General features: G+C 38.5%; 3 protein-coding genes across 7 annotated transcripts; 2 read left to right on the top strand and 1 right to left on the bottom strand.

Annotated features, from left to right (window-relative positions):
• The first annotated feature begins 1,573 nt into the window (after positions 1-1,573).
• LOC135592601 (homeobox-DDT domain protein RLT2-like) lies at positions 1,574-15,736 on the top strand. 4 transcript variants are annotated; one of them, XM_065082148.1, is made up of 19 exons: positions 1,574-2,163; positions 2,289-2,795; positions 3,321-3,394; positions 3,607-4,104; positions 4,190-4,279; positions 4,362-4,526; positions 4,604-4,826; positions 5,121-5,221; positions 5,462-5,548; positions 6,331-6,483; positions 6,583-6,738; positions 8,019-8,228; positions 8,295-8,978; positions 9,061-9,250; positions 9,332-9,591; positions 10,759-11,397; positions 11,501-11,605; positions 13,305-13,562; positions 14,454-15,736. In XM_065082148.1, the coding sequence occupies exons 1-19, from the start codon at positions 2,046-2,048 to the stop codon at positions 15,240-15,242; spliced, it is 5,307 nt and encodes a 1,768-aa protein (XP_064938220.1). In that variant the 5' UTR covers positions 1,574-2,045; the 3' UTR covers positions 15,243-15,736. The 4 variants fall into 4 exon arrangements, 3 of the variants coding, with proteins under 3 accessions (XP_064938220.1, XP_064938219.1, XP_064938218.1); XM_065082147.1 differs by having other exon boundaries at positions 9,061-9,259; XR_010479148.1 differs by having other exon boundaries at positions 1,575-2,163; positions 9,061-9,591; positions 14,454-15,363; positions 15,458-15,736.
• Positions 15,737-16,154: 418 nt separating this feature from the next.
• LOC135594212 (signaling peptide TAXIMIN 2-like) lies at positions 16,155-17,409 on the bottom strand. The gene is made up of 3 exons (XM_065084619.1): positions 16,846-17,409; positions 16,607-16,761; positions 16,155-16,520 (listed from the first exon to the last, which is right to left on the bottom strand). Exons 1-2 carry the CDS (start codon positions 16,941-16,943, stop codon positions 16,638-16,640), a joined length of 222 nt encoding a protein of 73 aa, XP_064940691.1. The 5' UTR covers positions 16,944-17,409; the 3' UTR covers positions 16,155-16,520; positions 16,607-16,637.
• Positions 17,410-18,324: 915 nt separating this feature from the next.
• LOC135592600 (uncharacterized) lies at positions 18,325-27,856 on the top strand. 2 transcript variants are annotated; one of them, XM_065082144.1, is made up of 13 exons: positions 18,325-18,807; positions 20,032-20,144; positions 20,267-20,323; positions 20,791-20,886; positions 20,982-21,052; positions 23,202-23,244; positions 23,948-24,028; positions 24,110-24,169; positions 24,588-24,656; positions 25,420-25,517; positions 25,630-25,678; positions 25,762-25,806; positions 27,077-27,856. In XM_065082144.1, the coding sequence occupies exons 1-13, from the start codon at positions 18,483-18,485 to the stop codon at positions 27,545-27,547; spliced, it is 1,578 nt and encodes a 525-aa protein (XP_064938216.1). In that variant the 5' UTR covers positions 18,325-18,482; the 3' UTR covers positions 27,548-27,856. The 2 variants fall into 2 exon arrangements, with proteins under 2 accessions (XP_064938216.1, XP_064938217.1); XM_065082145.1 differs by having other exon boundaries at positions 18,326-18,807; positions 20,032-20,139.

Genomic DNA, 27,856 nt, shown 5'->3' with positions numbered 1-27,856 from the left:
TATATATATATACATATATATATATATATATATATATATATATATATATATATATATATATATATATATATATATATATATATATATATATATATATATATATATATATATATATATATATATAAACAATCAAATGGTGGCAACTTTTGATTTGTATATTTTACATTTGACTGAACTCCCAATCATCGGAAACATTTGCAAACTAATTCATAATCCTTCAGCTAATTATCCAACTAAATCCAATTTATTAGGATCCAATTAGACTATCATTCGGTGCGATTGCTTAGATTTAACAATTTGAATTCTACATAATTGGCCATCGAATCATTTACTAAACTCCATCCAACATCTCTAACATTGGTAGCAAAAGCTTATTGTTAGCTTCGTATTCAAACTTTGGTATTTGGTTATTTGCCTTCATCTGATCGACACACATCAGATCACTCGCTTGAGTGTCTGTGTTAGATCTATGCTCAACACACAAGTCAATTGGATTCACCATGCGTTGAATTATAATATGTACTCAAGATGTGAATCCAATTGGATTCAATTGACTATAATATGTACGAAACAATGTATCCGATGAATTATATATCATAATTTTGGTGAGATATATACCAAAAACAATGAGCATCCCTATGCGATGCAACATCGTCTCTCTCTTTATTCCTCATTCATATCTTTCTTTTTCGTTTTGCATAGTCTTGATTTCATCCCAAATAAATTAATCAATAATCATAGTCTGCTTTGACTTACATTATTATTTTATTCAACTAAAATCGAATTAATTATCACATGCATCTATTTATTAATTATAACTAAATTAATTTCAGTTCCTAATATAATCTTATCAAATATTTGATGTATTAGCATGAAAATGAAGCACCGTGATGGCAACATGGTAGGGGGTGACCTCATATGTGGGATGATTCGAAGATTAAAGGAGACAAAGAGATAAACATATTATATATATGATAAATTCATGAAAAAAACTATTTTGAGAGATTTCCATACAACACTTTCATTTCTAAAAATTCCGACAAAACACCCATTCTTTTATAAAAAAAAAATTTACCCTTTATAGTTAGTACGATCGATAATCTTTCTCATCGTCTGTATCATCATCTTAGAAGAGAAAGCTTTGGATTATAAGTAAAAACATACCAGTAGCGGATAAGAAAGATCATCGATGATAAAGGAAAAAAAAAAAGATGATGATGAATTTTATAATATCATTAATTTAATAAAATTATAAATTTTATAAAAAAAGTGTTAACTAAAAGGTATTAAAAAATAAAGAATTATTTTCGAAAATTTACCCTATACAGAACAAATTTCCGAAAAAGGTTCATATATTCCTGCGCCACGTCACTGATGCGCAGGTAAACTTCGAGCGGCGCCAAAGTGGGTCCCAAACCGAGACCTCACCGAGACAGCGAGCACGCTCCGTACCGCACCGAGGGGTGTAACGGAAACAGACGCCACACGACACACCCGCCGAAATCACGCCCCCGAACCGAAACGAGCGCAAACAAAAGCAGCAGGCAATAACGGTGCGAAGAACAAAACTCAACCCCCCCACACCCCAAATCATAACCCCACGATCGCTCCCCTCCCTCCCTCTCTCTCTCTCGTTCGCTTTACGATCGCCTCATGTTTGATTATTCTTTCCCCCAAACAACAAAGAGAAAAAGGAGAGTACAGAACAGAAGACATGGGGGGTTCCATCTGTTCCACGCCAATCCCAAATCAAACTTGCATTTATTTCTCCCAATTCCCCGTCTTCTATTTATCTTTTATTCCATCTCTCGTGTTTCTCTTCTTATTATTATTCTCCCCCAAATCTCACCGCACATCGCTTCCTTTCTTTTCTGTTCTTCCTTTTTTCCACGGCTGCTTTTTATTTTTTTTCGGGTTTTCCTTCGCACCTTTTTTTGTTTTTCGGTTGCGTGCTATAAATTAATGCGAGGCGGAACGAATTAGTTTTATCTTTTGTTCTTCGCCTCCGTGGAAAGGAACCCTTTTGTTCGATCTAGGGTTAGGAGATGGAGGTCGGGGATGGAAAGCAGGAGACGCCGCCGCCGGCGGAGGGCGGAGACAAGCCGCCCAAACGCAAGATGAAGACCCCTTACCAATTGGAGATCCTCGAGAACACCTACACCGGTTTGTTTTATCCCACTTCGGGTTTCCGGGTCTCTGATCGGTCTCGGACGGGCGTCGATCGGTGTCGATATGTGATTTATATCGTTGTGATTCTTTTGTGTGTGTTTGTTCTTTTTTGGTGTCAGTGGAGGCGTATCCGTCGGAGGCGCTGCGGGCTGAGCTTTCGGTGAAGACTGGCCTCTCGGATCGGCAGCTCCAGATGTGGTTCTGTCATCGGAGGCTCAAGGACCGGAAGGTTCAGTCGGCGAGGAAACGGCGGAGGGAGGCGGATTCATTGCCGCCGACGCCACCGCCGCCGGTGCTGCCTCCCCAGAATGATATGTTGTCCTCGGAGTCCGGGGGCCTTGGGTTGAGCTCGAGCCCCTACGGTAGCAGCGGGGAGTCGAGGAGGGCAGTTACTAGGACGGCGGCGGCTGTCTCGAGGATTGGTACAGAGATGTCAGCTGTTGGAAGACGGTATTATGACGCCCTGTTGCCGCCTCCGCCAACTCACCTCGCCCATCTGGCCGTGATGGAGTGCCAGATACTTGCGTCGGTGGAAGCGCAGCTCGGGGAGCCACTGAGGCCGGATGGGCCGGTCCTCGGTGTTGAGTTTGATCCACTGCCACCTGGTGCTTTTGGGGTGCCAATAGGTATTACTAGACATGATTGTGATACCAAAATATCATCTTCTGCTATGGTCATGTTATCTTGTTGGTGCATATGTTATATATTTTTGCAACCAGCATTTTAGTTCTGGCATAGGTATTTTCACTGTCCTGAGTCGCTCCATTCCAAGTATTGGGGAGTTGCTGGAGCCAGAAGTGTGTACAGGTGATTTAGGTGGTGAAAAGGGTCTGAATAATAATAGTGCAGGTTAACATAACTATAATTTTGGGAGATGACTTGGAGTGGTGGTTGTGCCGGAGAATGTGAAATTGTAAACAAATGGTGGGCAAAAGATGTATCAGTGACCCAAAATATGGTTCTGATTATGCTGAGCTTTTCTGGATGGCACTTTTGTCGACTTCACCACATTAAGCGCCTCTTTCTCTATTGAAGCTTTTTCTTTGCTAAGTATCTGTGTGTTAGTAATTATGTTTAGTTATATATGCTTCGCCCATTGTCGTACTTTTCTTTAAATTCTGCTACTCATTCTTCTAAAAATTTTTCAACAGAGACACCAACTCAAGAACAGCAGCCTGTGTGGCCCCATGGTGGCCATATGTTTGAGAGACATGATACAAAGATGGTAAATATTTTTTGTCCCTTACTGTGGCCTAATGGAAGTCCTGTTGCAAATCGACACCAGTTCTTTACTTTTTTTGTGCCTTGTGATTTTTGACATCTAACTAGTTTTATTAAGTGTTGACCCTATATCGCAGTATAAATTTGATTTGTTCTTTACAGTATGGTCCTCCAGTGTTAACTTATACAATGGTTGTGAATCTTACTGCTTTGTAGGCATCAAGTTTCTTGTCTAGCATGGAACATCGTTTACCAAGTTCATCTAAAGGGAAGAGAAAAACTGCAGTAGGGGCTTCCCATACAGTGTGTCTGCAGATGGGTCCTAGAGCTCTTCATGAATATCAGTTTATCCCCAAGCAGCCAAGTGTCCGGTCAGAGGCACTTGACAGGGTCTCCCTGTCTCATTATCTTGAGTCTTCATCAGATGCTCCGAATACCAAGATGACATCTTTACCTTCAGGGGGAAGGTACTTGCATGTAAATGACCACGAGGGACCAAGCTATACTTTTCAAGGTCAAAATTTGAGTGCTGACCTCTTGACTCAAGAAGGCAGGCAACAAGCTTTTCCTTCGGTCTCAGTGGAGTATGACAATTCTCTTGACGGTAACTCCTTTCCAGATCCTGCAACTGATGCTCAGTTTGGTATGGGTGAAGTCCCTGGACTCGAAAACCCATATTTGTCATCTTATAGGAGATTGGACAGAAAACGTAAGGTATGTACAACACGTTAATCAGTGCAGCTTTGTGCTTAATTTTCTTCAGATAATTGTTGTGATAATGTATTTTTGCCATATGCAGAGTGATGAAGTAAGGATTGCTAAGGAGGTGGAAGCCCATGAGAAGCGGATTAGGAAGGAGATCGAGAAACAAGATATCTTGAGGCGAAAGGTGCTTCTTTATTGTTTAAACTTCAAAATTTCTCTTTGGTATGTTCAGTATCCAGTATTAAAACAAAATTATCAATCTTTAGAGAGAAGAACAAATGCAGAGGGAAATGGAGAGACATGAACGGGAAAGAAGAAAAGAAGAAGAACGGGTGATGCGTGAAAGGCAGCGGGAAGAAGAGAAGTTCCAACGTGAACAGAGGCGTGAAAATGAACGCAGGGAGAAGTTTTTGCTCAAGGAATCCTGTAGAGTAGGTTCCATAAAAATTGTTCTACCATTTTTTTCATGATTCAAATAGTTTGCTAAAACTTTTCTGGGTGAGCTCAGGCTGAGAAGCTGAGGCAGAAAGAAGAACTGAGACGTGAGAAGGAGGCAGCAAGACTGAAAGCTGCTCGTGAGAGAGCCACTGCCCGCAGAATCGCAAAGGAATATATGGAGCTTATTGAGGATGAGCGCTTGGAGTTGTTGGAGCTTGCTGCAGCAAATAAAGGATTCTCCTCGATCTTTGCTCTTGACAGTGAAACTTTGCAACAACTTGATTCATTCAGGAGTATGGTTCTCTTTACCTAATCAGTTTAGTTCTAGAAATCTGCATTATATGACTCATTGTTTCTTGTGTACATGATATTTCACAGTTTGTTAGTATGTGTTTCATTAATCGTAAAAAATCTACCTATATGATTCCGTGTTGGTTGAACTAGATATTGAGCAATTTGTTGGTAAATGTTGTAGAATTGCTACTGCAACAACTTTATTCTTGGATAACTTCATAGAAGTTGGTCATATTGAGTTTAATGTCCATTATGATAAAAAAAATAGTAAATTATGTAAGTTTTGACTGCAGGTAAGTTGACTGCATTTCCACCAAGTTCTGTAAGACTGAAAAGGCCGTTTGAGATTCAACCTTGGGCAGATTCTGACGAGAAGATAGCTAACCTTCTTATGGTGCATTTTCTACTCTTTTCATTTTTATAATCTGTTATCATTCCATTACAATGCTATATTTTCCCCTTGTGCTATATCTTCTGCATGGTTTGTGTTTTATCTGACAATTATGATTTTTCTGAAGTTTCAAGCTTATAGAATTCCCTTTTTTTTTTTTTTTTTTCATTTACTCCTTTCTATAATAGTTCCATTTTAAATTCCCCTAACACATCTACTTTATGCTGTTGGTTGGAATTTTAGGTTTGGAAGTTTTTAATCACTTTTGCTGATGTACTTGGTCTTTGGCCATTCACTCTTGATGAGTTTGTGCAATCTCTCCATGATTATGTGAGTGCTCTCATACTTTCACTTTATCTGAACCTAGAAATCTCATGTTCTGTATTTGGTGGAATAATTTTGTCTGGGAAATGCTATATATGACCTTGTATTGGAATTCTAGCTCTTGTGGGAGTCCAATCTGAGCTTATTTTTCATTTTCTGATGATTTCAGTTCTTGGACGAATAATTTTTTGGATAGTCAGAGCCATTCTCTTTATGTAAAACCAACTTTTTAGTGATTTGAATTTCTTTACAACAAACTTTTTAGCTTGGTCAGTATATCTGACTCACCAACTGCTTGTGGTCTTCTCCTGCCTGCCTTGTATGAATCTCACACACACTTTACATATTAATGAACTAAGATGGTTTATAGGAACTGGAATAATTGGGGGAGGACTTATATTTCAAAGCCTATGTGTTTGAAATGATGATAGATTGTAGAATTAGAAATAGCTAACACTATTTATTTGTGCAAGTGGTAGATACTCTGGTGAAATGAGGGAGACTGAGACTTCACTTTTCATAAATGCAATTTCATTGATATGTCTTGCCAGGAGCAAAAAAATAACAAAGTATGTACAGAGGATGAGAGTTAATAAATCTGCATCAACAATGTAGTTTGCTAAAAATTGTGGAAGTTTGATAACCAATAGCCTAAAAATCAGTCATATGGATTCAACTAAGCTGCAGATTCTGAAATGCTTATCATGCTAACCATGACCATTATAAAGAACCATGAGAATCAGCTTTACCTTTTCTCTTGTGCTGAAGATCTCCAATAATTTTCATAGGATTCAAGACTTCTGGGAGAAGTACACGTTGCTCTACTTAAATCCATCATCAAGGACATCGAGGATGTTGCGAGGACTCCTGCTAGCACACTTGGGGCTAGTCAAAGTTGCACTGTGAATCCAGGAGGTGGTCATCCACAGATTGTTGAGGGGGTGTGTGCTCTCTCACCTCAATTTCAAACTTTTTGAATACTGCTTTCTAGTTGTGACGTCGTTCATCTCATATACCCATGATCTGCTTACATTTGCTAGGCACATGCATGGGGTTTTAACATTCACAGTTGGCAGCGCTATTTGAATTACTTAACATGGCCTGAGATACTGCGACAATTTGCTTTATCGGCTGGATTTGGGCCACAACTGAAGAAAAGAAACGTGGAACGTGTACATTTCCGGAACGAGAATGAGGTGCCTATTTTGCTGCATGAACTTTGAAAATAAAATGCTACATCCATATAAGCTAATCACTATGTTTGATGGAGTTAGTTTGATTGTTGTTATTTCTATGACATTTGGTTCGTTCCCTAGATATTATTTTTTAAAATAATTTCCTTTCATTATATTTAGATGCAAGACATTGATCCTTCCAGATCCTGCATTGGTGGGAGTTTGCTGCATTGGATACTTTTTTTTTTTTTAATTTTTTTCCATTATATTAAAATGCTTACAAGGCACTATAACAAAGAAAATAAAGATTTGCAGATGTGCATGGAATTAATGAGATTCAATGTAGTAAAATACTGGAGTACTTAGTTTATTGGAAACAGATGGTTGAAGCATGTTTGACTTAAACTGGAAGAGCTTCCATAAACAGTTATTTTTCCTTCTGAAACCATTTTTTACATGGTCATGCTAGGCTTATGAGGAGGGACCTAAACAACTTATTTCTTTAAGTTTTTACTGCTTTAATGGCAGAGCAGGGAAGAACTCTTTAGTGCATATTTATTTCTTCATTTGTTTTCCTGCTGTCCTTTACACTGCTTGCCATAGCCAGTCATTGCCATTCTCGAGGACAAATTTCTGCTTGAGGTAGTTTGCAACATAGTTGGTGCAACAAACTTTCTGTTGTTTTGCAGTCAATTGCATCAGTTTTTTAGCTGCCCTTGGAGGTACAATAGTTATGACTGACCTGGTCTCACCTGGACTGCCAGCAGCCACGATGCACACTTGCTACCTGCCTCAGGTGGTCCTTTATCGTCTAGGAATTAGGAAGAAAAATTAGGCTTGTCTCATTTATTATTCGCCAAGTTCTGTTCTCTAATCCAAAATATAAATAACCTTCTTTGTTACTTCCAATCATGATATCTAGAAAATCCAAAAAAAAATCTTTTTTTGTTTGTTCTTATTCTAGTAAAAATATAACTGCTAAAATGTGTCTCTTTCCTTAAATTACTATGTATTAATGATGTAATTATATATGAAACTTTTTGCTTAAGGCATTGACTCTTTGATAATATACAATGTTATATATCCAATAGGTAATAATAGTTGAACATTTTGCTATTTGGTGAACTGTCTCTGTGGAAATATTAGCAGCTTATGCAGCTGGTACTTTTCTTATATGTTGTCACTTGTTTCTATTACCAAGCTCATGTTTTGGTTATCATTTGAGTAGTTTCACCGATCCAAAGATGCTATAGCAGTATCTTTGGTGTGACTAATAAAAGTGTTAAGCAATTTCTATTCAGGGTAATGATGGTGAGAACATTATTTCGACTTTACGGAATGGCTTGGCAGCTGAAAATGCTGTTGCTATATTGAAAGTAAGGGGATTTACTCATCGACGTAAATCTCGGCATCGTTTGACTCCTGGAACAGTCAAGTTTGCTGCTTTTCATGTTCTTTCTCTTGAGGGAAGCAAAGGCCTTACAATACTAGAAGTTGCAGATAAGATTCAGGTAAATGTGTTTTTTTAGTTTTGTTTCTTGTTCTTAATTTGCTTAAGCCACTTATGTCATCATCAGAAATCTGGATTAAGGGATCTAACCACAAGCAAGACACCAGAGGCATCTATTTCTGCAGCATTATCCCGAGACACAAAACTTTTTGAGAGAACTGCTCCTTCAACATATTGTGTAAGATCCCCTTACAGGAAAGATCCTGCTGATGCAGATGCTGTGATATCTGCTGCTCGGGAAAAGATACAAGTATTTCATAGTGCAATTTCAGACTCTGAGGAAGCTGAGAAGGATGCAGAAGATGTAGATGATGCTGAAAGAGATGAAGATTCAGAAGGTGATGCTGCTGCTGAACCTGAAGTTGATGATGGTGGCAGTGATGCAAAAGTGGATAAGCATGATCCTTTGACAAGCGAGTTAGAACATTCTAGGACCTTGAATTTGTTAGGAAAGGAAAAAGGGGGAGCAATTGTCAATGCGGGAAAAGGTCCTCAAATGCCTTCAGAGAACACGAAACCATTAAGCACTTCGGGTGTTCCCCAACTTCCTGACATCAATTTAAACTGCCGTGAAGCAGGCAATGGTGATATGGAGGACACAGAGATTGATGAAAGCAACTTTGGTGAACCATGGGTTCAGGGATTATCAGAAGGCGATTATTCTGAATTGACCGTGGAAGAGTGCCTAAATGCCCTTGTTGCTTTGGTAGGAGTGGCAACCGAAGGAAATTTGATACGCGCTATTCTTGAGGTACTAATGGGATAGTCTTGTGTCATGTTCTTTATTATTCCTTTTGTCTTGTCTTCATTGAACTGATCCAAGGACTTAACAGGAACGATTGGAAGCTGCAAATGCTCTGAAGAAACAAATGTGGGCAGAGGCACAGCTTGATAAAAGACGGTTTAGAGAAGAATATTCTAACAGATTACAAGGTACAGCTTTTGGTGGATATAAAGTCGAGGCAACTCTAACTTATGGTGCAGGAGAGGAAAGTCAAACTCCACTAGACGGTGTTGATAAGGGTAACAATGGTAATCTAGATGCAATTAGCAATGAGCAATTTCTTGAAACAAATCAGGTTAATCTTGGTAATATGTCTATAGGACAACAATTTACCAGTCCAGATGTTCTTCCAGTTCAACACTATGGATATGCTATTGAAAAGTCACGTTCCCAGTTGAAATCATTTATTGGTTACAAGGCAGAGCAACTCCATGTTTACCGGTCATTGCCCCTAGGTCAAGACCGCAGGCAAAATCGCTATTGGCAATTTACAACATCTTCTTCGCCAAATGATCCTGGTTCTGGGAGGATTTTTTTTGAATCCAAAGATTGCCATTGGCTGCTTATTGATTCAGAAGAGGTAGATGTGTCTCCAACTTCTTCTTTAATCGATAAATCCTTATGAAATTTCCTGACAAATGTAAGACCTTTTGTTATTTCATGAATCTGTGAAGCTATTGATGTAAGATATATACGTCTGGAACAGTTGATACAGCTATTATACACATTCTGCTACTTAGTGTACAAACACAAATGGGAAAATATTTTATCTTCAAAACTGAAACCCAATAAATAATTGCCATCAGCAATATATAGGTTCAGTTAAGTATCACAGATTGCATTGGTAGGGCAGCCTTGCAGTCCATACGAGATATGATTTATCAAGTATGCTGACATTCTGAAAAGAATCAATGATATTGGCAAAATTTTGTAGGTTGATACAATATTCACTTAGGTTTTGAATTTATATGTCTACCTAGTCTTTTGGATACCATGCATTAATTCCAGTTACAGGCACTGTAATAGATGAAGTTGCATATTAGATTGCTCGGGTGGTATAGTAGCTTCTAGGCCCAGGACAATCTCTTCTAAGATAGATTTAAGCTGGTTGAATTTTACGATTTACCAAAGATTTTCATTTTTTAGGATATCACTTGTTACTAACAGAGGAACTGATTAGCAAAGGTTAAATATTTATTCTTATTATTTTTTAAATAAGCAGAATATTATCCTTGTCTGTTTTGCTTTCTGGGAGATAAGAAAGGATCCAAAACTTTGGAAGTCAGACAAATTCAATAGTGAATAATATTTTCTAATTTTGGTCAAAAAGAGTATTATTTGCAATAGTTGGTGTATATAACTTTGATATAATAGCAAAGTTATTTTGGTCTAAAAATATCAAGATGGTGTGTAGTGTGTACAAGTTATTTGTTAAAAAAACCTTTTTTAACAAATAACTCCATGTTTACCTTTTTGTTAATTGTGTTTGTGCACTATCATTGTGCCCATTCTCCTTACATATTATTTTACACAAAAATAATTTTTTATTTTAAATTTTTTAATGAATTTCTAAGATTTCAATGTGATTGCAAAGAATCTTTTGATGCATGATTATATTCACCAGTTTATTTTTAGTGGCTTCTCTGTCTATACTGTCAGATAAATTTCAGTTTGGACATTACACTTATCAGTTTCAGAAGTTCTTTAAGGTCCTAATGACTGAGATTTTTGTCTTCATTGCATGCAGGCATTTGATGCTCTTTTAGCTACTCTAGATACACGTGGGATTAGGGAATCACATTTGCATTCCATGTTGCAAAGAATAGAGACAACTTTTAAAGAGGCAATCAGAAGGAATAAGAAAGCTTTCAAGTCCTCATTGTTAGTTAGAGATCATGTTAAAACAGTGCTGACCAGAACAGCATCAAGTCCAGACTGCAGTGTGGAACTTGACAGTCCTAGCAGTACCCTCTGTTGTCTTGCTTCTGATGGCTTGGAGAATTCAGCATCTTTCAGAATTGAACTTGGGCAGAATGAATTTGAGAAAAGTGCTGCTCTGAGGAGATACCAAGGTTTATTCAGATGGATGTGGAAGGAATGCTATAATCCTTGCATTTTATATGCAATGAAATATGGGAAGAAAAGATGCTCCGAGCTACTTCATACTTGTGATTCTTGCTTCCAGTCCTTTTTAGCTGAAGAAAAGCATTGCCCTTCTTGCCACAAGACATTCAAGACCTTTCATAACCCTGATGCAAATTTTGCAGAGCATGTGGCTCTGTGTGAACAGAAAAGAAAATCAGATCCTGGTTGGAAGCTCCAAGTCTCTGACTCCTCTCTTCCGATAGGGATTAGATTGTTGAAGGCACAGTTGTCCATGATTGAGGTAGGAAACCGTATTCAAGCCATAAATCTTTTTTACCTTCTTTTCATTTCACATCATTGAAACTGTTTTAATTTTGTTCTGCAAATTTTGCTAATTTTGACAGGTTTCAATTCCAGCAGAAGCTCTTCAGGCTTTTTGGACGGAGGGATATAGGAAATCCTGGGGTGTGAAATTGCACTCTTCATCATCTGCTGAGGAGCTATTTCAGGTATTGACATGTTTGATACATTATCAACATAATTGTTTTCCTCAGTAGAATATGACCAATTGGCCTTATATGTAGATCAAAACAAACAATTACATGAAACAATGACTTCTACAGTTCTATTAGTTCAATTTTTGTCATTGAAGCTCTATTTAAGTTATAATCTGCCTTTCTTTAGAAGTTGAACTTTAATAAACAATTTTTCCATTTGTCCCAAGTGAAGTAATGAATTGGTTGGTCATCGGTGCATATGATTTGGTATTGTGATTAATGAAAAGATAAGATTCTAAGTTCTCTTTTTTCATTGAACTGGAGTGAATTCTTACTGTTATAATCATTGTAAATGACCCTCGAAGTTGCTGAGAAGCAGAAGCATGAAACTTGTCTTTTTACAGAATTTCCAAAAAACTATGTTCACCATTGTGTTCTATGAAGCAGGGTCACTTCAAAATGCTTGTCATGTTCATGTTGTGTTCTGTGTGTCTGGTGTTTGTCTTCTTTAAAATCTATCATGTACTTGTGTTATCTACACCTATATTAACTTGATTATTCTATATATATATTCCACTAGTTCTGTCTGCATAAAGCTTCTCGATGTGTAAAATACCTGCAAATTATGTATTTTGGCCGGGCTTTTTAACTCGCTATTAGTGTGATAATGTCCTTTATGTTTTACATGTGCATCTGAAGTGTATTGTCAGTTATGCTTGTTAAGCTTATATATGATAGATTGTCTAAATTGTTCAAAAGATATCTTGTTGTATAAAACTATAATTCCAAAATCTATTGATTTATTGTTGTACCAAAGCCATGTCATGTTTTACTTTCTAGGGTTTGTCATGTTGACATGCTCACATGTCATGTCTTGACATTCTTTAGCTTTAAAGCTTTGCTTGTGCTATTAGTTTATTATACTGGGGTGAGATCCAACTGAGACCCTTAGCAAGATAGCACAGTGGTAGCATGTTGCCACTCCAAGCTGCTACTCCATTTAAACTTGATTATGAACCAATTCTGATCATTTGAGGGACCAAATTCATCAGACTGTTCTGTTGGGTCAAATCATCCTTTATCAACAGGGTGAAGGTTGGCCTTATTATCAGTACATTGAATGGAAGGATGGAAACTATTTTAGAAAGAGTGGTTTGTATTGTACAGTTTTGAGCATCGTATTCAGTGGACATGGGTTGACGCTCCCTGGTTGTATACTAGACTAGTAAATGCTTGAAGAATCTATAAACCTAGTTCATTCTTCATGTGGCCCCAGGCGCATTACATCCAAGGACAAGTAAGACTTGAAATAGAATGGGTTGTGATGATCTGGAGTTCTAACTTCAACTGAGACGGGCTAGATTCAGTTGAGCTGTTAATATCCACATCAATATTATTGATGTTCCTTACAGTGAAAATTCTGAAGGACAGGGCATCATGACTATGATTTTGCTTATCTGAGCATGGAGTTCTGATATTTTTTCTGTTGAAGCACATGAATCGTCATGTGGTGGGCTTGTTGCTTAAACAACTTGGTGCTGCCTGATTTTGAAATGCGGTATTCGTGGTGTCAAATCTTCTTTATCACATTTGTTTTAATTGTTGAATGTTATAATAATCTGCAGTGCACATTTGTTTTCTAGTCTCTATATGCTATTTTCTTAATGATAAAATTCAGAGCTTATCTATACCCTGTGTTGTCTGCTTTCAGATTCTGACTTTGTTGGAGGGTGCAATAAGAAGAGATTTTCTGTCATCAAATTTCGAAACAACAACTGAACTGCTGAGTTACAACACTCCTGGAGTTTATACTGACAATGGTGCTTCTCACTCGGGATCAGTTCCTGTACTACCATGGATGCCTGATACTTCAGCAGCTGTGGCGTTAAGGCTGTTAGATCTTGATTCTTCAATTTCTTATATGCTGCACCGGAAGCTGGAGTCTCATAAAGAAAAAGGAGACTGTACTGTAAGTTATCTTTCTCCCTTTCTTTTTTGTTATTTCTGGGAATTTTTTTATCTTAATCTGCAATCTTGATAATATGTGGACTTGAATGAGGGAAGAGTTACTGTTTCTGAACCATAGACTTTAGTTGGTAAAATGGAGCTTTATGTCCTGCCAACCATAAAACTTGGATTGTTTTTCAATTGTTTGATTCTCAGACATAAAATGTAAGGTCAATAAGTTACTTTAAGAGCGAGGAGAAAAATGTAATAAGTCTGTATTATGTGTATTTTTTCAATTAAATTAGACACTCTTCTTTATTTTCTCCATCTTAACCTTTTGTAATTATGTAGATATGATGTTGATAATCTGCTTATCAAAATGTGCTGAATGTTGATAATCCGCTGGTCTATATATTCTCTCTGGAGAAAATTTGTTCCTATTGAAGTCAACCTTTAATCTGTTGGATTTTTCCTTTGTCTATAATATGACATGTTAGGTTTAGTTTGCTATCATGGTTCCATTGCAGGTTATTCACTGGTCTCGTTTGCTTATACTTCTTTGTGATCATATTATCATTATCATTGTTCATGCATTGTAGTTGTTAAACAAACAATTATATGTCTGGACAAAAAATAATTTCAGTAACTTGATGTTCATGTGATCGAGAATGCTAAAAGAAATGGATATTTTAGTAACTAATAGGAAATGAATGTCTTACTATTCTATAGTCATGATTTTCATCTATTAACTTGTCAAGAAGATGCTATTTTCTTGTACCCAGAAAAAAATTGGTTGTGATGATGGAGGGAAAAAAATGTTATTATTATTTCTCTATCATTTGTTCTAAGTGGAAATTTTGTATCATTTTCCTGTCTTGGTTGCTTTTCATGGTTTTAAAACATCTTTCTGCAGAAACTTCAATCACGGTATGTCGTTGTCCACAAAATGCAAGAGGTAGAGCCAATGGACACAGCTGGATACGATGATCATGAAGGGAGGTGGCGTGATTCTGTTAGTGGATGCAGGGGTCGAGGCAGAGGCAGTGATGGTAAGAGAGGGCGGGGCCGTGGGCAAGGAGGGAGAAGGTTGAGAGGAAGTGGAAGCTCCTCAAGATCGGAGCTTAGGACCGAAAATATTGATAGTTTTGAGAAGGCCACAAGGAAGTACACCAGAAGAGGTCGTGGCCGTGGTCGAGGCTGTGGTCGAGGTCGTGGCCGTGGTCGCCGATCCAGTAGGCCTAGGCAAAGTTCGGAGAATTGGGTAGATACAGTTGATAAAGGTTCTCTTTTGGGCAGCTTTATAATTGCAAATACCAGCACTGATCAGGCTAGAATTGAGGTGTCCCCTGAGAGTGCAGGTGAAGAGTGGGCTATAGGTGAAACTGGAACGGCATATGTTGAAGATGATGCTAGTGCAGGTTCAGAATCCGAAGAAAATGGTCAAGCTTCAGGAGAAGATTATGATGATCAGGTAATATACTCTGCTAGGGATGACCATGCTGCCAGCAAGCCTGTAGGGCTAATTGATGATGAATCTGAAGGAGACAGGGAGAGGGATGAAGAGGGTGATGAGGATGATGTGGATTATGATGGGAACGACTTGGATGATCATATGGACGAGGATGAGATTGGAGACACTGCAGAGAGAAACACAGACGAAGATGATGGTGCATCATCATTTTCTTCGGAGTACAGTGATTAGGGGGACAAGACTTGTTGGGGCAGGGAGCAGTCCTGATACTGATTCAAAGCTTTCTCACAGACTTATATAACAAAATGCATCCACTGGAAAGAGTGATGGAGTTCACCATTGATTTTATCAGGCAGGTTCCTCAGGCCAAACTATTGGGTGACTGCACCATCCAAAAGTTCTTCATATAGTGTTTTAATATTCCATGGTTTTTTTTTTTCCTATAGAATTTTGCTTTTGTATCACCTCGAAGATCTTGACGTCAGGACCAACTTGGATTGACGGTTCAGCAAGGAAACAAGGGCGATCCCATTCCTACCATGGTGCTTTTTCGAATTTCATTATCTTGTACAAATGGTGACTATATACGTAGTTGATCCAATTTTTTCTTTTTTTCTTTCTTTTTGGGCCAAGTACAAGTGATCAGGCCATACAGCAACTGCTGGGACGTATGTATAACATGTGTATACAAGATACAAGCAAGTAAATGTCGTTGTTGGTAATTTTGACCTGGTGTTATGGAGCAGTTGCATACCTTCTGCTAACTTGTACTAACGTGGTATAAATCTGTTCCAGGTGGAGCACGCAAGTTCTCTTATAGTGTTATGACAAACTAAACATTGAGACCTGTGATTGATGTGTGGAGGAAGTGCCAATTCTAGTGTTGTGTCAAAGAGCGAAATTGGAGCTCTTTCAGTAGTTGGAGAATTAACATTATGTATACTTGAGGTTGTCCTCTGCGTCATCGACGTAACATTATGGAATCTGGAGCGCATTAAATAAACTTCTCCATGCTACGTCAGACAACAACCTTCTTAAGGATAAAGAAATCCAGTTAGTATTGCATGTAATTAAATAAACAGGCGGTATGTACACCAATCGGACTTAAAATTCTTCAGCGATCCAACCACATGTACGTCGTAGATATCTTCGTTGCAGCAGCAATCTTAAAACTAGTCGCACTCTCAAAGTCGGTCCTCGGATTGTGGCCCCAGCTCATTTTGGTACATATTTGATCTAAATAATTATGCTAGTATAATTTAGCTAGTACTGGTCATTCCTTTACGACGGTAAACATACAAGGAAGACACATGAACAATCAATCAGTCTGAACCCATGCATCTTACATACTGATATCTGATACCAAATACTTAAATCTTAGATTGCACAACCGGCGGCATCCATCACTGCTTCTCACAAATTCTATAATCCGAGTGTCGACGTAATCAGCTCATTGCCATGCAACAACACCACTTTTGAAGGCCAGCACTTTCCATATCGATCTCACACCTACACAGTATTCAACACTGATCAAATCAATCACAGAAGAAGACATTAAGAAGCAGCGTCCTTAGGAGACATGGATGGAGGCGTACGTATGAATATAGGCGACTCCAGAAAGAGCCGTTAGCAGGGAATCTGATCGACGAAGCACCGTATCACCGTGAAGGGCAGCTGTATGAGATCCATCGCCAGATTGGCCACGGCCGCGCAGCAGCAGCAGCACGGGCACACGCAGCTCAGCACCGACCTGAGATGCAAACACAAAGCGAAAGCCCTGAGAAGAGGCTTCTGAGAACACAAGGCATCGATGGTCGAAGGAGACGCCACCGACCCGACCAGCCAAACGGCGACCCCGACGATGGAAATGGCCAACGAGAGGACGGCGAACGGCAAGCCTATCAAGAACGCCAAAGGCCTGCACTCTTCCATGCCTTTCCTCCTTTCCCTCTCTCCCTCTCCCTCTTTTCTCTCTTCTTCTGTCCTCTGGGTGTCCTGTCCGTTGGTTCTCCTTAATTTCCTTCCGCCTCTCTAATCCCTCTCTCTCTTTCTATGGGGGTTGGTTTCTCCTTTATTTAGGAGTCGTCTTAGTGGAGGCACGTCTGACCCGCACTCGACCTGTATCTGGCTCGATCTTATCGGAATTGGATCGGAACGAGACCAGGAGATTATCCTAATCTGTTCCTGAAGAGGTTTCCAACGATATCGACGGCTGGTTTAGGAGCGCCAACCGCCGACGAATGAGTTATGGCTGTAGTCACGCTTATTTTTGGCCCTGGAAAGATTTCCTGCACCAGCTCGTGGAGACGACAGTGCCGGTCCGATGAGGCGCTCGGCGATCCTGGTGGGGCCAAGGCGCCGGCCCGGGCCTTGTGGAGGACGATCTAAGAATCGAACACCTTGGTCATGAGAGCGTGGCGGGGCGTCCCACTGTCGGTGTAAACATTTAAGCTATGGCCTCGGGGCCGACGCGACTTGGTTCGGACCAGAATGAAGGGAATCTTTCTGGGACGATCCTTGAGACCGCTGAAGACCGACTACGGTAGTTCGATCGCGAAGGGGTCACCGTTTCCTCCGGGAGGGGGCTCCTCGCCTGACCGTTTAGTGGGAAGCCTCCGTCTTCTCACCTGCACACAGGTCGAGTCAGGAGAGCTTGGCCCGACCCCTCTGACGATTAAGTTAGTTGATAGTCACAGGGGGTTTTTGTCTTTCTTTTCCTCCTTCTCCCTTTCCTCTAATAAACGCGAGGATGTTTATAGGGGAGGTTATCGTTACCTAATGTGCCCGCTTGTAGGGGCAGGATCGTACTCCTGGTAGTGTCTGACACCGGTTGGGGTTGGCGTGGCGTGCAAGGCCGGGCTCGCGCAGGATGCTAATGTGCCTCGGTCAGCGTTCCGATCCGTGTTGACCAGGTACTGTCAGGTTAACAGAGTCACGTGACGTCATCTGCGACAGCTGTCGTCAACCCGAGTCTAATCACCATTATTACCCTCATCACCCACCTCCGTGAACACCGACCTCTCTTCGCATCACCTGCTCCGACTTATTGTTGCGTCATCGGCACGTCCCCACCGAAACCCTAACCCCAGTGAGCAGGCAAAAACCGCGACCGCAAGGTTATTATATGTTATGGACCGACACTGTGTGCTTGCGTTCCATTTGTGTGCGTTATCTCGCGGAACAGCTTACGCCTCAACAACTCAAATAATATATATATATATATATATATATATATATGTATATATGTATATATATATATGTATATATATATGTATATATATATATGTATATATATATTGTCCGACCCGTCGTGGGGGGTCCTATTGCAGACGGTCCACTTCTTCTCTGATCGTACCCTAAAAGCCGGTGACACTAAGAGGGCGCCGAAGCCCTCCTTCCTCCCACGACCTCCGCCGAATCTCAAGTCTAACCCCTTTGGTTTCCTCGCCTTCGAAGAAAGCGGGCGTCGCAATGGAGGAGAGCGAGGGCTTCTTGTACGACACCTTCGGCACCCTCGGCTTCACCGTCGAGTCCGACCCCGACCTCGCCCAGTCGTATGAGGTTTTTCGGAACCACGTCACCTCGTCGGCCGACTCTTTCGCCGAGATCCCCGCCACCGACTACTTCTCCCTCGACGTGGCCACCGCTTCCCCTTCCGCGGACGAGCTCCCCGGGCCACTTGAGACCCCTCCGCCGGCCTCTGTGCCTCGGGGTGGTGACGGTGGCCGGGCCTCCGAGCTTGCTTGGTTTCGCTCCGGCAGCCGCTTCAAGAGCCCCATGCTTCAGCTCCACAAGGGTAAAGCCTCCTAACGTCTGAAAGGGCTAAGCCGGGGCTCTGCCTCGTATTTTTCTCTCACTTCGATTACGTTTTCCACTTTGAACTGATCGATCGAATTGTTTATTGCGCTTTTGTGTTTTTGTTTTTTCTTTGCTTCTGTTCTTTAACGGTTTTCTTGATCTTTCTTTCCTTGAACTTTCTGTTAATCGACTGGGGTTTTTTTTATGTTTCATGGTGAATTTTCGGATAACAAAATTTGATTCTGCTTAGTGTATATATTAAAATTCATGGAAGCTAGAAAGTATGACAAATAAATATCATGGGGTAATCGATTATTTTGTTTATGAATAGTAAAATTGCGATTTGAAGTGAATATTTTACTAGTCATAAATTCAATTGCCCATTTAATTAATGTTCAGAAGCCGTCAAAAAAAATTACGATGACAATGATTGCATAGTACTAAACTATATTTAATTCGGTTACATCCCTTTTCCTTTCTTCATATTTGATTTAATAACACATTTAGGAGTTCATTCACCGAAAAGAAAATACATGGCAGTTCACTACTGAAAAATCACTTCAGGAGTATTTTTACCAACATTGTCCTAATCCACTAGTTATCCATCAAACTAGGTAACCCAATCCCTATCATATTTCAGATGCCTCGGATTCAAATAATCAACAGTGGTCCCGTGGCAAAACGTCTTGTTTTTTGCAAATACTTAGAGGTCATGTCAATTGTCGGTTTTTCATCTTTTGGATTGACTAGCCATTATCAGATTTGGATATTTGTAGTTCCATATGCACATGCTTGTCTTTTGCACATTGCCTTGGACATTAAAATCATTAGATATCGTGCATGTGAACTATGTCAATCATCCCGGTTGCCTCCCGACATCAATAGGTACTGTGGTAGTATGTCTAACACATGATTATATCTGATAAGATTCAGTTGTAAAAACAAATTGTCATGATAGGTAGTTCAAAATTGATCTCTTGACCTTCTGTTTCATCTTGGAAATTTTGGTAGTTAATGATTCCAAGTTTCCAACTTTGTTTTGTGAAATGAATCTCTCTATATTGTGGGTATGGGTCATGTGTGTCTACAGGCTTTCAGTTTCTCGAGTAGGTCAATTGGGGTACCTAGCCTTCTGGTCTGTTTATTAACTCTGTCAGTTTTAGCATTATTTTTTATAATCTATGCCTGGAAAATTTATTTAAAGTTGTTCTGGTTGTTGCAGAGATCCTTGATTTTTGTCACTTCATCTCACCAACCCCAGACGAACAAGCCTCACGTAATGCTGCTGTGCAATGTATATTTGACATTGTCAAACATATCTGGCCACATTGTAAAGTATATTGATTTCGGTCCCTTTCCAGGCTGTAGTGTAGCTTGTAATTTGGTTCTTGTCTGAACATTGTATCTAGTTCTGGATATCTATTAATTGTTTCATTTTCATTTTTCTTGTTGTCTAGGTGGAAGTTTTTGGATCATTCAGGACAGGGCTCTACTTACCAACCAGTGACATTGATGCAAGTCTTTGACCTCCATAATTGCTTCTTCAGTGAATATCTTCTAATTTCTGATTGATTCCATATGGTGCTTCAGTGAATATCTTCAAATTACTTTAGTTGATTTGATATTTGAGGATCTTGTTCTTCACTTTTGGAAACACTTAGCTTCTTCAGGACTTGGTTTTCCTGAGATTAAATATCTGGCTGCATAAACTATCATCATAACTACCTCACACAATATTTTCTCCAATGGAGAGACTAATGCTTATATATCCTGGCCTAATTTATAACTGATAGTGATCATATTGCACACTTCATTTATTGATTATTATGTCCTCGAAAACCATATTAACTTTGTGGTGGATGATTTTTTTTTGTGAGAATATCATGTAAGCATGATACTTTTGAGTTTTGATGATAATGTGTGTAGGTTTGATGCATTTGGCGATAATATGTTTTTTGACTGCCTGTCTTAACCGTTGTAGGTTGTGATTTTGGAGTCAGAGGTGAAGACACCACAAATTGGTCTTTATGCTCTTGCTAGAGCATTATCTCAGAGAGGTGTTGTTATAAAAATGCAGGTAACAACTGTTACTAATACTTTTATTGGTTATTGTAGATTGAGTAGAGGTCTCAGTTCAGCATCATTACAAAAAATGTTTTGGTATTTCCTTAGGTTATAGCAAAGGCTCGTGTCCCAATTATAAAATTTGTGGAGAAGAGAAGTGGTATAGCTTTTGATATCAGGTTCAAGCTTCTCTTAGACTTATGATGTTTGAAGAGTTCTAAAATTTCGGCTTGCTGTTTTTCCTATTTCTTTTATGATCATATTTACTTGCATTTTGAAAGTTCTTGCCTTTGGTTATGACTGTTATCCGCTTTGTTAGTATGCTCTTTTTCATCAGTACTTATGACACTCTTTTCCTTACAAGTTGCAAATAGCTGGAGCATGAAAGAATGATATTTATCAATCAAAAGGAAACATAAATTTTTCTCATGTTTCACTGCAGCCTTTTTTTGGGTATGCTGTAAATCCTAGGGAAATTTACCAAGACAAGCGATTGGTTTTGAAAATGACCAAACAGAAACTCAGTTTGTAAAATTGCCAAGGGGTGCCTCATCTTGAGTGATGTTACAGTTTGCTTTTGTTTTTTGAGTTCTTTTTTTCTCCCTCATTTTTTATTTGACTAAAAAAAGGTGGCACTTAGGAGAAATGTGCACTGTTTGGTAATTTTTGATAACTGAAGGTCATGGTGATTATTTGGAAAACTAATCATCCTGGATCTTTAATGCCCCAATTATATTAAAAATTAATTAAAATGTTAAGCCATGCTAGCTTTATCCCTTTCTTAGACTGAATACGAGAAATGTCTTGGTGATGCCTACTGAGTTAGATTTATGTGCTTTTTAGAATAGATGTCAGATTTGCACTGTTGCACGTGTTGTGGTAAATGGATGTATCATATTGAAGCTGGGCCATGATGCAGACCTGATTTTGTCTTAATTATTAACTGGGAATTATAACAGAAGATTCATGTGAAATTATAAGTAATTAGTTGCTGATATGAAGTCTAGAAATGGAATGATATCATTTTTTTGTTATAGTTGTACAGCAAACTGATCTACCAATTTAAGTGAAAGAGAACTAATTGGTTCTTAAGATGGAGAATTTAGTACAGTTCAATGTTATTTGTGAGGAAGAAGTAAGAAATATTGATGGGATGGAGAAGTTTAAGATAATCTAAGACAGTATTCAAATTGCTCCTAGTTAGGATTTTCTGCTAGAGGCTTTCCTTGGATTAATGACAGGGTAGTCAACTAACTTGAATCAAGGAGGAAATAGTTATTGTAATAGTTCTATGCTATTTGTCACCACTCTGTGGTGAACTAATTCTGAAGGAGGTTTTGGATAGAAATTTTTTTGAAAGATGGCATCCCTGATTTTCTTAAGCGACAGAATTTCTTTGGTTTCTTGTCAATCCTTGACAGGAGAAACAATTCTCCTTATTTGCCATGATTTTTTATCATATATTGTTTTCAATCTAGACAAATTCAATTAGTCAGAAACTCTCATTTCTAGGTTAGTTTAAGCTTTAGCTGAGCTCAGCTTTTCTTCTTTTCCTAATGAACGATCCCGGTTCTTGGTAGATATGAGATGCCACTCAATGTAATTTCATCCCCTTGAATGCCTAGGATGTTTTTATGTCAAAACTTATTCCATGTGAAAGAAATCATCTACTAGTGTTAGAGAGTTAGGAAAAGCAAAATGGTTATAACAGAACATATGATTATGATCATTCTAAACTAAGATGATGCCATTTCTTGTCGTCCAGTATTTTGTTCATTTACTGCATATCATACACTACATATGACAGTTCTACATTTTTTATGGTCATTTCAACTTGATTTAAGTATAACTACATAAGCATAGCATTCTGCTATTTCCATCTTGTGGTTAACCATGCCATTTGTTGTGTGTCCAACTCAAGTCTGCTATCGTTATCATGATGAATCAACTATTGGTTTTTTTGCATCTAAAACTTGGTGCATTCATGTTTTAAGTTGTCACAATAGTGAACAATCTAATATTTTTTATACTAGAATTGCTCACCTTCGAATTCTTGTGGATTTCCACAACATTCTCAATGGTTCTTCTTGTTTTTGCTAGTATACATGTATTAGAATATGCATATCAGAGCTCAGATTTTTAATAGCACCGATCCCATTATTGTTTAGGATCTATTTTCAGATGTGTTATCATATATGTCAATTAAATTTTATGCCTCGAAGCCTAAATTATTTTCTATTTTACCAGTTGTAGTTGTTCCCCATTTCTTTTTCTCAATTATGGCAGACTAATACTGGAATTTTTTTTAAAATCTTGTTCTCCTTTCAGTTTTGATGTGGATAGTGGACCTAGGGCTGCTGATTTTATCAAGGTAATAGAATAGACTATTTACTTAAACATTATCTGTGTTTACTATTTATAATGAATGGATTTTTTGGTAAATCCTGCATATCTGTAACTGGAGGAGCGACTGAAGGGAAGAACTTTGGTTAGAGCAAAAGAAAATAGTTTGCATTTTTTGGTGTTTTATGTTGTTGATACCTAGAAACACTGGTTTGCCTGACAATAGGTAGCTATCGTGAGGAAGTTGGTACAGAATACATGAAGAAATTTAAGATCAAAATCTAGTGGCCAAGAGGTGCTTATTGCTTTATCATAGAGTTGTGTACCATTAGTTTATCTCATTGTTTTTTAACATGTAAGAGTGTGGTGTCAAAGTCGCTGTCAAAAGTTATTCTGGTACATCTAAAAACCTTTAGCGTCCTTAAGATATAATGTCTGAAGAATTCCTATTCTATCTGTTTGACTTGAGATTTAGGATGTCTTGAAGAAATTTTCAGGTCATCATTTTAGAGATAAATCTCCAGCTTCCTTTAGTTACATATTTCCTTTCTAACTGATAAAAAATTTAGCAATGAAAAAATTGCATGAACTACTAAACCAATCCATGTCCTCATTATGGACTATGTAGCTTAATGATGCGTTACAAACAGATAGCAGTCTTCCAGTGAATATTCATAGTCTTATATTGGAATCCATGTGTCGCATACTAAGCTTCTTGTTTGATCTTTCAGGCAGCTGTGCAAAAAATACCTCCATTACGACCATTGTGTATGGTTCTGAAAGTCTTTCTGCATCAAAGAGAACTGAATGAGGTTTTGTCTCATCACTGCCAGTCTTGCTCATTGGTTTTCAAAAGGCCCATGTCTTAAACACCTCTTTCGTACTGTTTGCAGGTTTATTCTGGTGGTATTGGTTCCTATGCACTTCTTGTGATGTTAATAGTATTTTTAGAGGTAAGGAGATGCTTTTATATAAAGAATGTGATGCTTTTTTTTGTTGCTATTTTGCTTGATCAGACGTGTGCTTGTGTGTGTGTTTTCCACAATTATTCTGGTTGTAATATAATTAGTTGACCATCACATTTTTAGAAGCTATCCTGTATTTAAGTTGAACGAACCTGATATATTATAATTCTCATATTCCTCTGTTCTTTTATAATAGATTTCTAAATTTTCATAAAGGAATTATCTGTATTTGTTCTATAATTTTGTTCTTTGTCACTCGACACAGACCATCCATTTTGTAGTTATACTTGCCCGTCATAGATAGAGACATTTACTTCTATAGCCCTGTCTTACTGTCATGTTAAATCCTTTCCAATATTTTGCTGCTGAAATTTTGTATTCCTGCATTGGGCATTCATGTTTGCAGATGCATTGGAGAGGACAAGATTCACGGGATTACCGCCAACCTAGGGAACACAATTTGGGTATTCTTTTGGTATAATTCTTGCTATTTTGTACTGTTAATGGGTTTTGTGAAACTTGCATTTTGATGAATTTTGAGGTCATGAATATGACAAACCTGGTACCAAAATTATTAGGAATGTAACATTGTTCCTTTCTAGATAAATTACACTAAGTACCATGTCTTTGTCCCTCTGGGAAGCAATGGATGGTTGCCTGAAAGATTTTGTCCACCTAAGAAATTTTTTCTAAGGTGGTAAAGAAAGTGAGCTACAAGGAGAGTGTCGTGTAATTGGGAGCTTCCTCCTCGGAGTATATCGAATGTAATTAAGAATGTATTTTATCTCGTAGGAAGAGAAGAAGAGGTTAATCAAGTTGTAGATTGGTTGGCAAATTGTGACAGGTCAAACAAAGTTGATAAGTTTAAAGAGGGAGATGTTTCTTGGATCTTGCTTCTTTAGTTATGCTCTAATGCCAGGGGTGATGCTTGTTCTTACCTCAGCTAATCTTTGCCCTTTGTTTTTTGGTTAAAAGAAATAAGCTCTACCAATCAGCAAAATTTAAGTATATTAATAAAGTGTAAAACTTTAGTGGGCATGTTTAATTTGATGACAAGCTTCAGAGAATGAGTATCCAAAATCTACCATCAGGCTGAATGAGACTACTACAATGTTGCAAAAGATTATATCGGATCTAGGCAGAAATGAATGCAAATGAGTACCAATGAATGAGAATGTTGTCATGATTTTCCCTATTTAACGTTTCCTTTCTCGTCTTTATTTCATGTTTCTTGGCAGGTTGGCTTCTTTGATTTTTTTGGGCGAAAATTAAACAGTTGGGATGTTGGTATATCTTGCAACTCCAAAAGTTTGTTTTTCGTAAAGAATGATAAAGGGTATGGTAAATTCTTTCAATAAAATGAAGTTATATCGGTGTAATTTTCTTCTTGCATAATTATAGTGTTAGATAATGTTTGTTGATCTTTTTTTCCCTCGTGTAATTTACAGATTTATGAACTTAGATAAACCGTATCTGCTCTCCATTGAGGATCCCCAGGTGTGGTTTTATCTGGTTTAATTTATGTTATTTGGTAAGGCCAGTTGTATTAATGAATATTTAATGCATTTTAATGTATTTAGGCACCGGACAATGACATTGGGAGGAACTCTTACAACTACTATAAAGCAAGTGTTCTCTACTTTACCTTGTCTCTTGATTTTTCGCTCTACAGCAATAATTCGGAATGCTTTGGTAATTTTTGTGCTGCACATTGAGAATCTTGCATCTCTGTCTAAGCTTTTGCTACATGTTTTACCTGTTTCTTTTAAATAGTTCATAGTGAATAGTGGTTCATTTGTGCTTTGAGTAGTTAGGGCACACCTAGTCCCATGATGTATTTTCATTAAAGTATTTCAAATGGCCACACTTTTGGCTAGCATTAGATGTTGGTTTTCTTGTTGCATTTTCGTGGGCATAGTTAAGACTGAGTACAGGCTTGAGAGTTTTACATCAATTAAGGGCAGATTCCTTTTTTTTTTCAGGTACTTTTTTGCTCTATTTTTGTACTTTTGAGTTTCTAATGGAGTTAAAAAATTATATCAGAGGCCTCAGATCTAATGGAGTGCAAATTGGATAAGAACTTAAGCATGTAAACATGGAGTGTCACATAATTGCATTTGTATCGAGTTGTATGAATTCCACTGAGAGCTTAGACTTGGCGTTATTTAGCTCCACATGTTTTGGCAATATGTGTGACCAATTAGCACACCCCACAGAACTCATGGTCAGTCCAATGCCTCTTCCTCTTGATGCTGCACATGGGGCATTAGATCAATTCCAAGGCACCTTATTAGCATATAGCAGTATTCTCGAGGGCACACATTCTGAGTACCTCCAACCTGTATCGCATCTTGACATTTGTACTTTATGAATGACAATGCATATAAACTGAAAAGCCACATCATCAAAGGAAATTTTATCTGCTATGCCTAAAATCCTATAAAATGAAATGTTCTTGATAGTTGTGCTTATGCATTACATGCTACAAAAATTTGACAAACTAGATGGCATGTGCGCCAAGACTTTTTTTGGTGTGTGATTATTGAGCACCTATATCATTGGATGATTTTATATTGGTTTTGGATATACACTGCATTGAGGGTTTTCCTAATCTACATGGTTGCATTGCTTGTATTGCTAAATTGCTAACATTATGACATTAAGTGAACATCGAAAAGGTCTTTCAATGTAAGTTTTAATCTAATCCAGACATAGAGCACTCATTCTTTATTGTCATATTATTCTGTTGCATGCTGTGTCAGTTTCGTAGATTTCTTTACTACCCTATTTCTGTGTATTTGTGTGCAGCTTATTCTAATTATCGAACACTGTCTGAGGCTTTTTAACAACGCTTAGTAACTCTGGCTAAACTTCCGATCATTTCAAATGCTGCAGGTTAGGTCTGCTTTTGCAATGGCTTATTCTACATTAACAGATGCCAAAGCCATCATGCGGTTGGGCCCACAAAGGAGCATTTTGGGAACTATAATTAGGCCAGATCCTCTGCTTCTAGATCGGAAAGGTGGAAACAGTGGACAACTCACCTTTAATAACGTACTCTCTGGGGCAGGTGAGCCGGTGGCTCAGCGGTTCGAGAATGGGGATGATGTTGTGTATAACTGGCAGTTGGTGGATGATGAACCCCTGCCCAGAGAGAAACTGAACGTCGAGGACGGCAGTGTGTTGTCTTCAAAGAGGATATCAAAGTCTAGGCGTAGATTAGGTAGGAGTGAAATGCCGGAAGTTTTTGATAGCAAGCATGAAGAGACGAGCATCGAGTGTGGAAGTGTAGTGAAGCGGATCAAGCATGGAAGTGTAGTGAAGCGGAGGAAAGGATCTCACCATAGAGATGTTTTTGGCAAATGATCCCCTTGAATGCTGAGTCCAGAGTTTTCAGGCATCACATGTTGCAGGTGTCAATACGGTTGCCTCGTTGGCAGAAGCATCTTAGCTGCTGCTCGTTAACGATTGGTCGGAGTTCATTAGATGGACAAAGTTCAATTAATCAGGGAAGCATCTTGCATCTTGCCATGTGGCAGCGCCACTTGGGAGAACTTTTTTATTTATTTATTTCTCAGTGTTTTTATTTCAGTGTTTATCAATTTGAACACGCAAGTGGTTGAAAGTTTTGGCCATGAAATAGAAAATGTGGTTGTTGGGTCATTATAAAATTAA

The sequence above is a fragment of the Musa acuminata genome, chromosome BXJ1-9 (genome assembly GCF_036884655.1).
Source record: "Musa acuminata AAA Group cultivar baxijiao chromosome BXJ1-9, Cavendish_Baxijiao_AAA, whole genome shotgun sequence".
Lineage (NCBI taxonomy): Eukaryota > Viridiplantae > Streptophyta > Magnoliopsida > Zingiberales > Musaceae > Musa > Musa acuminata.
Note: the sequence above shows the minus strand (reverse complement) of the source record. Positions and strands in the feature narration are given on the sequence as shown.